This window comes from Zeus faber, assembly GCF_960531495.2.
Source record: "Zeus faber genome assembly, chromosome: 9".
NCBI lineage: Eukaryota > Metazoa > Chordata > Actinopteri > Zeiformes > Zeidae > Zeus > Zeus faber.
Genome location: NC_137197.1, coordinates 20,759,577 through 20,773,790, shown reverse-complemented (window position 1 = coordinate 20,773,790; position 14,214 = coordinate 20,759,577). Strand labels below are relative to the sequence as shown.

Below are 14,214 nucleotides of genomic sequence, written 5' to 3'. Positions count from 1 at the left end.
CCCACTTCATCTAATTATTGTTTGTATTACATAATCATGATTATGAAGCAGGCTTAACACTGAAGGCTGCAAGGTGCCGGTCTTCAGGGGAATAGTTTCATGTCCATTGTATTGTTTGCTGTCTGAGCCCTCTTCAGTGTTGGTGTTGTGCGTTTAAAGCCACACACATGAATAACGGGCCTGTTTTAACAACTTGATTTTCTTGAACCTTGTGTGAGATTTATGTCCGCACGCACATCCGAAAGGTTGGATGGCTTGTGTCAAAAGAGGGAGAAAACGGGGAACAGGAAATGGTGCGAAACACAGCGCGCTGAGAGCATACATTGGGAATTTCAGCCCTCCAGCTTTGATGTCTTGTTTGACCGCATTCTTGTGTGTGTGTGTGTGTGTGTGTGTGTGTGTGTGTGTGTGTGTGTGTGTGTGTGTGTGTGTGTGTGTGTGTGTGTGTGTGTGTGTGTGTGTGTGTGTGTGATAGGGTTCCATGAAGGTATCAGTTATCGTGATTCACGTGCTTGGAGTTGAAAATGCCATCATTAGACCCGACAACAAAGCTCATTCATAAACAACAATGTCGCACAGAACAATGTCGATAAAGAGGCACAGTCTCCGCATGGTGATCGGGGCTTCATCTCAGCACTCCGGCCGCGTCCGACTGAGCCGTCCAGTGTGTTGTGGGACAAAAGATGTCTGCTCAGACTGGGGGCTGAACCTTCCAGCCGGGGAGAGCAGATATCTTGTGACTGTGGCGTCAGCTCTGCGTCTGCTTGCAGCTGATCTTCTTCATTCACTCTGTTATCTCACTGTTGCAGCGTTTTCCAAGCTCATTGCGACACAATAATGTCGAACAAAGAGCAAAATGATCTCTGATGAGAATTTGATCTTGGGCGTGGGGTGAGGGATTTCAAGCAAGAGTGAGGTGTTTGCAGATTTGTCCTTACAGGTTAAACGAGTCGTCCTATCACTGGAATGCTTTGTTTCTGTGCTGCTCAGCGTGCGTCACATGGCTATCAGTCAGCGAGTCGCTTCATTGGCCTTTGTTTGGGCAGGAGCTTGTCAGCTAAAAAAATAAAAATAAAATCTTCGTTTTCCCCATACGAATGTCTGCAAACAAGTGACTAAGTGTGTGTTTGTGGGGTGGGGTGGGTGGGTGGGTATCTGGACATGGCCACTTATTTTTTATTTTCTTTCCACTGTATTTGTCGTTACTACGGAAACAGGAGGGTGATTTCTTCCCACCTCAGCTTTCATTAAAAAGCAGGATACCAAGTGGCCCGAGCAGACTCCCAGACATCACCACTGTCCAGTTTACGTCTTGCCTGACCATTTCCTAATCCTTATTTTGGGCTCTGCTTTCAGCATAGTAGCACAAGGAGGTGGTGACTCTTCCCCCGCCCATCACTTCTTTGAGTGTTATATTATCTTAAATTCTGTCCACAATTCAAGAAATGTGCTGCAACAAATATGAAAGTACAACGCTTTCAGGAGAAGCTTGGTTAAAAAATGGTTTATTGTGGAAAGTGCAGTCTTAAAACAAAACATACGATCATGTTTTGTTTATTTGTAAAACACGTGTCATGGGTATTCTCGCTATTTTTTTTTTTTTTTTTTTTTTTTTTTTTTATCAATTCCTGCTTTGTAAATTGTCAGTGATGATAAGATTACACAACTCCTTTATAGTTAAGTTTTGTTTCTCACAGAAGAAATAGCTGTGTCTCAGAATTACTTTTCGTCAACACTAAAGGCATTTTTCTGACATAACAAGTGCTGCACTCAGCTCGAAAACATGAAGCACATGGGGGTTTGCCTGCAGCATCACAAGGGGAATAATATCAACAATGTAATTAGCTCTTTTCAAATTTCCACTGAACACAGTTAAATTAGGTTATTTCCTGCATATATATCACTATCACCTTTTTGTTTAAGGTTGCTAAAAATCAACAGTCGGTTAATTGTTCATTTTATTGCTGTTAAGAATTCAAATTTATCGTTGGTTTCAAAAATATCTATTTTATGATACTATTTTAGTACCATGCAGTACATATTAGTTTCATTTCACATGTCAGTTTTGTTATTATTAAGTATGTCTTTCTTTCATATAATGCTTTAATGGTCATAAACCCGTATGTAGTGTTGATTTTTATTTTTTTTAATAAAATTGGCTTAAAATGTGCATCCTGGTTCTGTTGTTGTTGTTGTTGTTGTTGCTACTTTTGTTTTTTTTTTCTGTCCCTAATTTGCTTCTAACAGTTTTTTTCTGTCCCCTCAGGTTTGAACACGCATGAGGCCACTGAGCTGCAGATGAGCAATCTGTGGGGGTGTCGCAGCTCCAGATAGTTCCTGGGGGCAGCGGCATTGTCGTGCCCCGCAGCTCCCAGTTATGCCCAACACCAGCCGGGCGGGGAGCCTGAAGGACCCCGATGTCGCTGAGCTTTTCTATAAGGATGACCCCGAAAAGCTCTTCTCAGATCTGCGTGAAATCGGCCATGGCAGTTTCGGCGCTGTATATTTCGTGAGTATATTATTCGTGATGTAGGGCTGTTGTAAGTGCTGTGGAAAGAGGTTTAAAAAATGTAATATAATTAAAAAAAAAAAAAAAAGGTCCTCATTGTAAGCATCCAGACTACTGGGGTAATATTTGAATAATTATTACACGACTATTCAAAACATATTGCTGCTTCTCCACAGCTGAGTAGAAATAACAGAGGCTGAATTTGTATCTAACATACATATAACATTAATTTGACATCTCATCAGAATACACTATTAGAATTACAGGACTCAAAAAATGTGTGTTGTTTTTTTTTTTTTTTTGCCTAAACATCTTTGACACCCCCAAGAAAGTGTGCTCTGCAGGAAAACCCCTGGGTGTAGTGGCTGGAGTAAATTACTAGCAATTAAATGCTAAAATGACAGTTCTAAACTTTAAGGGTAAATTAAAAGGATCCTGTTTGACATGAGAACTCACTAACACCGGATTCCCTTTGTCCTTCAGGCACGGGATGTGCGGACGAATGAGGTGGTGGCCATCAAAAAGATGTCCTACAGTGGAAAGCAATCCAACGAGGTATGATTCCATGCTCGCTCTTTTGTAAGGATTACATTTTTACGCCATGCACATTTGAAGGGAAATTACCATAAACTTTGATGTAAAAATGTTTTTTGGTGCGATATATTTACCAAGTTTAAAAAAACGTGTTAGTATGCAGCGATGTTGAAATTGAACTTTTCCTCTTTTAATTTCCTAGAAATGGCAAGACATAATTAAAGAGGTGAAGTTCCTGCAGAGGATTCAACATCCAAACAGCATAGAGTACAAAGGATGCTACCTGCGGGAGCACACTGCTTGGGTTAGATGATTATTATTTTTTTTTTATGCTTTTTGGTTGTTGCTGATGATGATGCTTCAGAGCTTTTAATTATGAAAATAGGAAATGCAGCAAACTCACACAACACTTGTCTTTCCTCGTAGCTGGTGATGGAGTATTGTCTCGGCTCTGCATCAGACCTATTAGAAGGTAAGTGGTGAAACCTCTTCATTGTCATTTACACCAAAACCAATAAATGCCCTCTCGACCGCTTTTGAGCTTGTCGATTTTTGACGCTCTCACAATCCTTTTCATTGACCAATCTATTATCTCCAGTTCACAAGAAACCCCTTCAAGAAGTGGAAATTGCTGCGATTACCCACGGTGCTCTTCAAGGGTTGGCTTACCTGCACTCCCACAACATGATTCACCGGTAAGAGTGTTGCTGATTGGAAGTGTGCTGTGTGGTCACGCGCCCCTGGGAGCTTGACCGTGATCTCCTCCCGTCTCTGGTTTGAACAGAGACATCAAGGCGGGGAACATCTTGCTGACGGAACCAGGGCAGGTGAAACTCGCAGACTTCGGTTCTGCCTCCATTGCCTCGCCAGCCAACTCCTTTGTGGGAACGCCATATTGGTAAACTGCAAAATCTTTACAGCAGCTCTTTCCCCAAACAGTCTTTCCAGTCGCAGTTTGTTGGTGCATTATCAGGCTAATGCTGTGACTTTCCTCAGGATGGCTCCAGAAGTGATCCTGGCCATGGACGAGGGCCAGTATGATGGAAAGGTTGACATTTGGTCTATGGGAATAACATGCATTGAATTAGGTAAAGTCACTGTTCCTCTAGGGGTGGGTGATATATTAATTTAATCTCAATATCGTGATATGAGGCTTGATATTGTCTGTGACTTTGGTTCTCGCAATGAAGATTAATGTTGTCTTTAAGACTGCACTACTGTAAAATACTGCAGTTTTCTGAACGTCGTCGACTGTTCTATATACTTGTAACTGATCTCGATCAATTCCTCTAATATACATATTACTAAAGATTGTTTGCACCAATTGTCATCGCCAAAATCGTCAAATGATCAATATAGATGTATTTGGAAAAATCTTTTTGATGATACCTTTTTTTTTTTATGGCCAAGCCCTATGTTCCACATCTTATTCGTATAAGCTCGTATTTAGATATTCGCCTCTACATCGCTTACATCCAGGCAAACTTTTACAAACTTCAGCAGCACAGGCTCTGTTATTCCATTGGCATTGATAGATTTGTTGTGGGACATGAATTTATTATTATTATTATTATTAGTAGTAGTATTTATTATTATTATTATTTTTTAGAAAATTAAATAAATGTCTCCCTGTAATGGGACCTGTATTTGTGTTTTCAGCTGAGAGAAAACCTCCACTGTTCAATATGAATGCGATGAGTGCCTTATACCACATAGCCCAGAATGAGAGTCCCACGCTGCAGTCAAGTGAATGGTGAGTTGTATAGTTTACACTACAGTATTTATTGATATTTAGTTTATAACGACTTTTATTAAATGGCTGAATTTTTGCAACCATAATTAATTATTTTCTTCACATTATCTAGGACGGACTATTTTAGAAACTTTGTAGATTCCTGCCTTCAGAAATTCCCGCAAGACAGACCCAACTCTGAGGAGCTGTTAAAGGTGCGAATGCTTTATTTGAGATTTCCCAAATCAAATCACTAATATAGCAAATTGCTCAGTCATGAAAGGCCGTAACTGATTTGGCTGATGCTGCAGCTCCCCTTTGGAGTTTTAAAGGCTCCTCTTCTTTCTGTCCCAGCATGCATTTGTACAGCGCAAGCGACCAGAATCCGTTGTCATGGACCTGATTTCACGAACTAAAGACGCGGTGCGGGAGCTGGACAACCTACAGTATCGCAAAATGAAGAAGATCCTGTTCCAGGAAGCCCACAACGGCCCCACAGCAGAAGCACAAGACGAGGAGGAGGTTTGTCATGTGACCATTTCAGCTGCTACAGTCCTTTCTTTCACATTTTTTTTTCCACCCTTTCAAAAGTCTGCTGTCTGACATGGTTCTTTCCTTTCCATGGGTGTCGTCCCCCAGGAGCCTGAGAACAGCGTCAGCAGGACGGGCACGGTGAACAGTGTGGGGAGCAATCAGTCCATTCCCAGCATGTCGATCAGTGCCAGCTCCCAGAGCAGCTCTGTAAACAGTCTGACTGACGCTGGGGACGACAAGAGCGAGCTTGACATGGAGAGAGATAAAACGGTGATATCCAACAGCTCTGTCATACGCCTCAAACCGGTGAGTGCTGTACTTATCTGCTCTGTTTATCTGTATAGTAGGGTTAAAAGGGTTAATATTGCCGTTAAAGTGCGAAGCCATCAGATCATCTGTGTTGGTCCCAGAATTTCATCTCTTCCATTTCTTGGTTCACTTTAGGGGGTGGGATTATTATTATTATTCTTTTATTGAGTGCGTTGTCCTTGTTTGTGAGTGTTCATCCATATTGACAGTTTTCACCATGGCTGCCTTTCATGGCAGAACTTTGCATTGCGGCGGACCCCGCCACCAACAATGGAGATAGCACATACATAATGCAAATTAATTTCATGACTGTTTCTCATACTCATTCTAAATATAAAGGGATTAAAGGGTCAAATATGGGATCTGTTTTGGACAACATAATCCTGTGTATTACAACTTCAATGTGTATTGTTATGCATTATCCCCAAGGAGGAGGAGACGTACCCTGAAGATGTTGAACCACACACAAGGCAAACTGAGCCACAGTCTCCTCCCGCACAAACTCCAAGGCCAAAACGCAATCGGGAACACTTCGCCACGATACGCACAGCTTCTCTCGTAAGTGTACAGTGAGCATTTAGTGTATAAAATTAGTGTTTTTCTTATTTTGAAAGGGTCCTGTCTTTGTTCCCTCTGGGTGTCATATGTGTCTTAGTGTGAGGGAATATGAAAAATCGATATCCTATTATCAGTATTTATTGTTTGTAAGGTTGGTTTTGGGTATTTAAGCATAGACACTCCAGTTTTTGTTTTTTTTATTGAGCATCTCCTCCTTGAAACCCCAGTCGTTATGAAAACGTGTCTCCTCGTCCAGGTCACACGTCAGATGAAGGAGCACGAGCAGGATTCGGAGCTGCGGGAGCAGATGTCCGGCTACAAACGCATGCGGCGACATCATCAGAAAGAACTCATGGCCCTGGAAAACAAACTTAAGTCGGAGATGGACGAGCACAGGCTGCGGCTCGACAAGGAACTGGAGACCCAGAGGAACAGCTTCGCTCAGGAAATGGAAAAACTCATCAAAAAGCACCTGGCTTCCATGGACAAAGATGTAATCCATTTTGCCCTTTATTGCGTTTGAGTTTGCAAATGCAACGATACAGAGATGTGGCGTGATGGGGAATTTCACAATGTATTTTCTTTTACCCATCAGGGAAAAACGTTTACCAATGATGAAAAGAAGTTCCAACAGCACATTCAGAGCCAACAGAAAAAGGAGCTCAACAGTTTCCTGGAGTCCCAGAAGCGGGAATACAAATTGCGGAAGGAACAATTAAAGGAGGTATGAAGTCACTGGATGCAATAAAAAATCTGGTTTTATTACTACTATGCTAATGGAGGTATTACCCTGTAGGCGTCTACAAATCAAAAATAATAATAAGCGCCTTATTATTTTTATAATTATTAATATTGCTTAAATGTTTGATTATTTTCCTCTGAACTTTTGGGGCTAAAACTATCTGGAACAGAACAACGGCAGAAGCTTGTGAGACCTGGGACGTCACAAACATCTCGTGGTTCAAGTTTCATCCAAATCGATCCACATACGCAGCAGAAATTAGTGAAAAACTGATTAAATTTAACCCAAAGTCTCCGGACGGCCGTGCGTCACTATTGGAGCTCCACCGGCCACGTCAGTCTTGCGGCATTTCTGTTATCTTTGTGCGATTCTCATTCTTTTGAACGGCTCCTTTGTAAAGAATGAAGGAAACCGAGTCTCGCTGGGTGATGAGCCGTTTTTATTTATTTAAGAGTTACGTTGTGTTGTTTGATTAAATTGCCATCTCCTGCCAGTGGAAAATGTTTCCCTCTCCATGTAAGAGATAGCCTATGCCGGGAAGAGCCCTGGCTGAAAAGGGGCGCACCCACTGTCACATCAGGTTCACAAAGCACACAAGCACTGGTCTGATTGTGAGGTTTTATTTCAATCAGTTATTTTACTACTATTTATGTGTGAAAAACACTTTTTATACCTGTTCCACACAAAAATAATGAACCTTGTACTGTTTTTATTTATTTTTAGAGAGAGGGAGAGATGGAGAGAGGGAGGGAGAAAGGAGAGAGACCTCCAAATAGATTCATTTATGCAAATTATAACAACCCACCAATGAACTTGAACCCCCCACAGTCATAAACACAGAGCGTTACACTGGTTGTTTGTGGCAGACTACTCTAAAAAAACATTTTTTACACCTTTTTACATTTTTTTTTTTATTAATTTTTTTTTTAACTCAAATATAAAGATAGGGAAACAGTACGCCAATTTGAACTCAAACTGGCACTCCTCCCAACCCGAGCATGGCATGACTCTTGTCCCCGCTAAAGGAGAGCAATAGAAGAAAGAATCCGCGGTAGGAGTGAGTCCCTCAGTCCGCTCCAAGCGTTCCAACATTTAATCACAGAGCGCAGATTCAGGAACCTCCGAAACCTGTAATACGTATCTAACATGACTAAACTGGACATCGTATATTGATGCCTGCAGCTTTATTTATTGTTATTATTACTATCACCACATGATACATTGCATATTACTTAATTTTTTTCTGGGGCTTTTCTGTTTTGTCCGTTACTTATTTTTAGTTTGTATTCATATTTTTGGATAATTTATTGTACATATTTAATTTATGTACCTACTCTGTCCCTGCATTAAGTTCCTTCCAGAGCTGCCCTCACACCCGATAATGGAATAAAATTTTATAAGCAAGTCATCAATATTGTTCTTCTAATTACCTTTGGGTTCAGGAGCTGAATGAAAATCAGTCGACGCCCAAGAAGGAGAAGCAGGAGTGGTTGTCCAAGCAGAAGGAGAACTTTCAGCACTTCCAGGCGGAGGAGGAGGCCAACCTACTGCGGAGACAGCGGCAGTACCTGGAGCTGGAGTGTCGCAGGTTCAAGAGACGCATCCTGGTCGCACGGCACAACATCGAACAGGACTTGGCACGCGAGGTCAGTGTCCCGTCCTGCACACTGTTGACTTGACAGTTACTCATGGAATGTATTTCTGCAATGTTCTTAAATGCGTCTGGATTATGTCATTGTGTCTAAGGCAGTATACGTTATCTTTCACTTAACGTCAAAATAAGTAATACACTCTGATAATCTAATAATCTGTTAAACTTTACTGTCATAATACTATTTTCTAAATGTCTTGACATTGTCTGAACATTTTCACAATAATTAAATTCATTGTGGGTCAGCTTAGCGGGAGTATCTCATTGCTAGGACATTAAGACATCATCGTATCGTTGCAAAAACTGGTAGTGTAAGATGTCAAAACAAACCAAAGATGAAGTTTAAGGGGGTTTTTCATGATATACTGTCTGAAATATTGGTTCGCAGACCTCATAGTTTTGATTGTACATTGTGACAAATATCTTGTATACGTTTCCCGATCATTGTGATTATTAATTTTATATTGTCCTAACTTGGAATTTGTCAGTGTTATTAGAGGTAATACTTAATAACCTTTTTTTACCATCTAACCTGAAAGTAGAGCTATATTTTGTATTGTTATTTGTAATGTTTTTTTGTTTTTTTTTTGTTGTTTTTTTTTAAATTGTGAATCATAATCCAAAAAAGTACATATTCTCTTCATGCCTTCATAATCAGGAGCTGAACAAGCGTCAGACGCAGAAGGACCTGGAGCACGCCATGCTGCTGCGGCACCACGAGTCCATGCAGGAGCTGGAGTTTCGGCAGCTCAACCACATCCAGAAGCAGCGGGCGGAGCTGATCCGCCTGCAGCACCAGACGGAGCTCACCAACCAGCAGGAGTACAACAAGAGGAGGGATCGTGAACTGCGGCGCAAACACGTCATGGAGGTCCGCCAGCAGCCCAAGAGCCTCAAGGTGACCGCTAGAAGTCTGTTATTATATGCCTTATAGTCATATAAATTATAGTACATTTTATTTGTTCCTAAAGATATCAATGCTACTGTATGAAAGGGAACATTAAAAACACCAATTGCAGATTTTCAATGTTTATAAATATCACACATATATCACAAAAAATCCTACAAAATACAAGCAAATTATTTCTGTATGCTTTCTTGCATGTGTATTTTCCCCACAGAACCGTATCAGTATTTTTGCAGGGTGTTGAGGACTGAGTATAATCAACACCCTATTAGTATTCCAGTGAGAGTACATATTAGCAAGCTTGTGACAAGACTGCTGAGTGAATTTATGGCAAAACAACTCTGAGCTTCAGTTCACTGTATGCCTATTTAAAAAAAAAAAAAAAAAAAAAGAAGCTCCAACTTCACATCAGTATATTTATACTTTACACTTCGTTTTCCCAACTTACCATCCTACACCGCGCCTCGCGACAGTCCAAGGAGCTGCAGATCAAGAAGCAGTTCCAGGACACCTGCAAGATCCAGACGCGGCAGTACAAGGCGCTAAGGAACCACCTGCTGGAGAGCACGCCCAAGTCGGACCACAAAGCCGTCCTCAAGCGGCTGAAGCAGGAGCAGCACCGGAAGTTGGCCATCCTCGCGGAGCAGTACGACCACTCCATCAACGAGATGCTCTCCACGCAAGCGGTGAGTCTGGGAATCCTTGGCAGAGCGATAGACGGAATGGGGACGGTTGTAAATACATCCCATCCCTCAGTCGTCTAGCCAAGAAGGTCTCAACCATTTTCTGGTCAATTGACAGTGAACAATAAGAACATTTTCTTGTATTTTTCCTTTTTATTATTGCTTTGGAGCCAGCAACATTAATTATATACATAACAATTCACATTGAGGACTATCAGCAATAGAGGCTGATGACGAATCTTTCTTACTCTACTTTCAAAACTGAATGATTATGCCGATTCATGTGAATGTTCCATGTGAATTTGGGTATTGCATCTTTTTATTACATCATAGAAAATAGAGAAGTATATCAATTAAGTCAATATCACAATGTTCTGCGACTCCCCCACCCCTGTGTGCATATCAATTGACCCCAAGTTGTTTAGCGAGCCCTAGCGAGTTGTTTGGCGAGCCCTTTAGGTTGACCCTCTCTCTGCTCTCAGCTGCGTCTGGATGAGGCTCAGGAGGCGCAGTGCCAGGTGGTGCGCATGCAGCTGCAGCAGGAGCTGGAGCTGCTCAACGCCTACCAGAGCAAGATCAAGATGCAGACGGACGCCCAGCATGACCGCGAGAGGAAGGACCTGGAGCAGAGGGTGTCGCTCAGACGGGCCCTACTGGAACAAAAGGTGGGATGGCGGATGGAAAATAATATGGTCATTAACGGTGCAACGTAATTTATTTTAGGCCAATGTTATAGTATGTATGATTTGACACTCTTTGCCATGCATGTTTTTTGCTGTGAATTCCCTGAAACAGGAAGGAGATTCATAGTTCTTAAAACATACGTAACCAAAGCAGTGTCAAACTCACCAGCCTGCACACGTTGCAACAGTTCATTGTGTTTGGGATGGGTTTTCTTTCTACATCAACCTAAAAAACAGTGGATTCTTACAAAGTACACTACATGGCCAAAAGTATGTGGACACCCAAACACAACGCCCGTATGTGCTTGTTGAACATTTAATTTCAAACTCTGGGCATTAATATGGAGTTGGTCCCCCCTTTGCTGCTATAACAGCCTCTACTCTTATGGGAAGGATTTCCAGTAGATTTTGGAACAGGGCTGTGGTGATCTGCTCCATTCAGACAAAGGAACATCAGTGAGGTCAGAAACTGATGTTGGGCAATGGGGCCTGGCTCACAGACAGCATTCCAATTCATCCCAAAGGTGTTGACTGGTGCAGGACTGGTGCAGGCCAGTCGAGTTCTTCCACGTCAGAGTCAGTAAACAATTCCTATATGGACCTCACCTTATGCACAGGGGCATTGTCATACTGAAACAGAAAAGAGCTTTTTCCAAACTGTTGCCACAAAGTTAGAAGTGCACAATTCTCCAAAAAGTCATTGTGTGCTGTGGCATTAAGGTGCCGAGAAACAAAACCATAAAAAATAGCCCCCGCCCATTATTCCTCCACCACCAAACTTTACAGTTGGCACCATGCATTCAGGCAGGTAGCGTTCTCCTGGCATCCGCCAATCCAGATTGTTCAGTCAGACGCCAGATGGTGAAGTGTGATTCATCATCCAGAGAACGCATTCCACTGCTCAGTCTGACGGTGGCATGATTTACACCACTCCAGCCGACACTTGGCATTGCCCCGCGGTGATCTTAGCCTTGAAGCCCATAATGAATGGTTCTTGTGCTGACGTTGCCTCCAGAGGCCGTTTGGAACTCTGTAGTGAGTGTTGCAACCGAGGACTCTGCGATCCCGTTCTGTGAGCTTGTGTGGCGTACCGCTTTGTGGTTGAGCTGTTTATGCACCTGTTAGTAATGGGTCTGGCTGAATTGGCCAAACCTATTCATTAGAAGGAGTGTCCATATACTGGCTATGTAGTTTATATCGTCAGCCGAGGCAAGATGCTGTGTACCGCAAAAATGGAACATTTTCAAACGCAAATCCATGGTGTGGGCATGCAAGGCTGTCAGATATTGAAGATCAAAAGATTGAAGTAAAATTAACAATTCACAGGAATTGGTATTTTAGAGAATAATAATAATAAGCCGTCAAATAACGATGCCTTCGGCCCATTCACTTCATTAAGAGTTCTCAGCAAACCCATTTATGTTTGTAAAAAAATTGATCAGTGTAGACTGGATGTGTTTTTTAATCTACATGTGTTCCTTAAATGTGTAGTAAAACACAACCAAGCATTTTAAAGCTAGTTTGAGAGCTGTAAATTGAACTCTGTTCTGACCATGAACACAGACATTATATTTTATTATATTGATGTGCAAATAGAAAATGAATGTTGAAAACCTCCCCTAATCGGATTTCGCATGCTTCCAGATTGAGGAGGAGATGCAGTCCCTTCAGAACGAGCGTTTGGAGCGGATCCGGAGCCTCCTGGAGCGTCAGGCCCGAGAGATCGAAGCCTTCGACTCGGAGAGCATGCGCCTGGGTTTCAGCAACATGGTGCTGGCAAACCTCTCCCCAGAGTCCCTCAGCAACAGCTTTCCCGGGGCCTCGGGCAACTGGAGCCACCACCAGCACCCACCCGGAGGCTCCCACGCGCCCCACTGGGGCGGCGGGGGGTCCATGTCGGGGGCGGGTCACCAGGGCAACCATCACCATCATCATCACCAACACCACTACCACTCCAGTCCAGGAGGGGCGCCGCTGCAGCAAGGCTGGGGTCAGGGCGTGCACGGAGGCGGGGGTCCTCAGCCATGGGGTCATCCGACGGCAGGACACCTGGTCTCCCGGAACAGCGGCGGAATGCAGAACAGCCCTCAGGCGCTGACCAGGACTGCCTCCGGGGGGCGCAGTGAGCAGGGTATGAGCAGGAGCACCAGTGTCACCTCTCAGATATCTAACGGGTCACACCTTTCCTACACATAGACACCTCCCTCTCCCCCGACAGCCCTAAAAACATATTCTAGCGAGCAGAGAGGAGTAGGACAGGGTTTAGGCTGAGGCTCTGCTAGTCTCCACTCGCCTGTGATTCCCAGTTTCTACCCAGTGCAGATAGGGCTGTGTGGTTAAATACATGTTGCTCAGGTCAAAAGGGCTGGGAGGACGCGGCCCTTCCTCAAAGCAGTTTCTCAGCACACATAAGGTTCACTTAGTTTGTTTATACGCAAACAATTTCAGTGTCAATACTTTGCGACAAAACTGTGCAGACCGTTTTATTTTATTTTTTATTTACAGTTCTCTTCGATCTATCTTCGTCATGCTATTCACAGCCATTGCTCTCATTTTGCACATGAAACACTGTTAACAAAAGCCTTTGATATGTATTAACTATTTCCATACAAATGTTGTCACGAAATGGCATCAAGCTTATAATGTTCCAGACCCCTATTCTGTCCATGATTGAAAGAAACAAACAAAACAAAAATCAGTTCTAATAGAAGGTGCTTTGCTGTTCCAGAGCCAGCCTGCTGTGATGGTCATTGTGTCAATTAGATTAGTTTGTTTTTACAAATTGAAATGATGGTATTATTCCCTGATCGTTAGCCAAAATTAGACTTCCAGAGCCAAAATAAATTCATCTTAGCTGTGAGGCTTAATGTTTTATGTTGCAACTGTTACAGCTCGAACATTGTGCCTTCTTTTTTTTTTTTTTTTTTTTAAACCTGTGATTTCAAAGTCAGTGTCAGTTATATATTTTTAGTGATATATTTAATTACATTTAGATATAAATGCCAATTTAGTGTGTGTGTGTGTGTGTGTGTGTGTGTGTGTGTGTGTGTGTGCGTGTGTGTAAACTGTGATTTTAGTTTGCTAAAAAGGTTTCAGAGTCTAAAAGAGTTTTTAAAGTGTCATACAATATATTTCATATAATCAATATATGACACGATTCTCCAAACCCACGATTCAAAAATGTTTTGGTTTTTTTTTTGTTTGTTTTTTTCTCCAGCACTGACGGCTATGCCATTGTTAGACTATCGAGTCTCGATTTGTAAAGAAATACACTTGTTTCTCAATAAGTAACTTTTATTTGAACAATAACAATTATGAATAATAATATATTTAGGAATATCTTAAGAACACACCTAAACAGTTGAGAGATTT

At 42.2% G+C, this 14,214-nt stretch overlaps 1 protein-coding gene across 1 annotated transcript; it reads left to right on the top strand.

Annotated features, from left to right (window-relative positions):
• Window positions 1–2,288: 2,288 nt before the first annotated feature.
• taok1a (TAO kinase 1a) lies at window positions 2,289–14,204 on the top strand. The gene is made up of 19 exons (XM_080006782.1): window positions 2,289–2,509; window positions 2,993–3,064; window positions 3,246–3,347; window positions 3,470–3,515; window positions 3,642–3,738; window positions 3,828–3,941; window positions 4,040–4,131; window positions 4,703–4,796; window positions 4,909–4,990; window positions 5,130–5,297; window positions 5,415–5,615; window positions 6,048–6,176; window positions 6,433–6,669; window positions 6,772–6,900; window positions 8,361–8,564; window positions 9,228–9,467; window positions 9,950–10,162; window positions 10,642–10,824; window positions 12,487–14,204. The coding sequence occupies exons 1-19, from the start codon at window positions 2,378–2,380 to the stop codon at window positions 13,036–13,038; spliced, it is 3,087 nt and encodes a 1,028-aa protein (XP_079862908.1). The 5' UTR covers window positions 2,289–2,377; the 3' UTR covers window positions 13,039–14,204.
• Window positions 14,205–14,214: the final 10 nt, after the last annotated feature.

Excerpts from the sequence above, each read along its gene's own strand:
- taok1a (XM_080006782.1), top strand. The coding sequence starts at position 2,378 with ATGCCCAACACCAGCCGGGCGGGGAGCCTGAAGGACCCCGATGTCGCT. Across the intron at positions 4,991-5,129 it reads ACTCTGAGGAGCTGTTAAAG|CATGCATTTGTACAGCGCAA; the intron begins GTGCGAATGCTT and ends TTTCTGTCCCAG. Across the intron at positions 10,825-12,486 it reads GGGCCCTACTGGAACAAAAG|ATTGAGGAGGAGATGCAGTC; the intron begins GTGGGATGGCGG and ends GCATGCTTCCAG.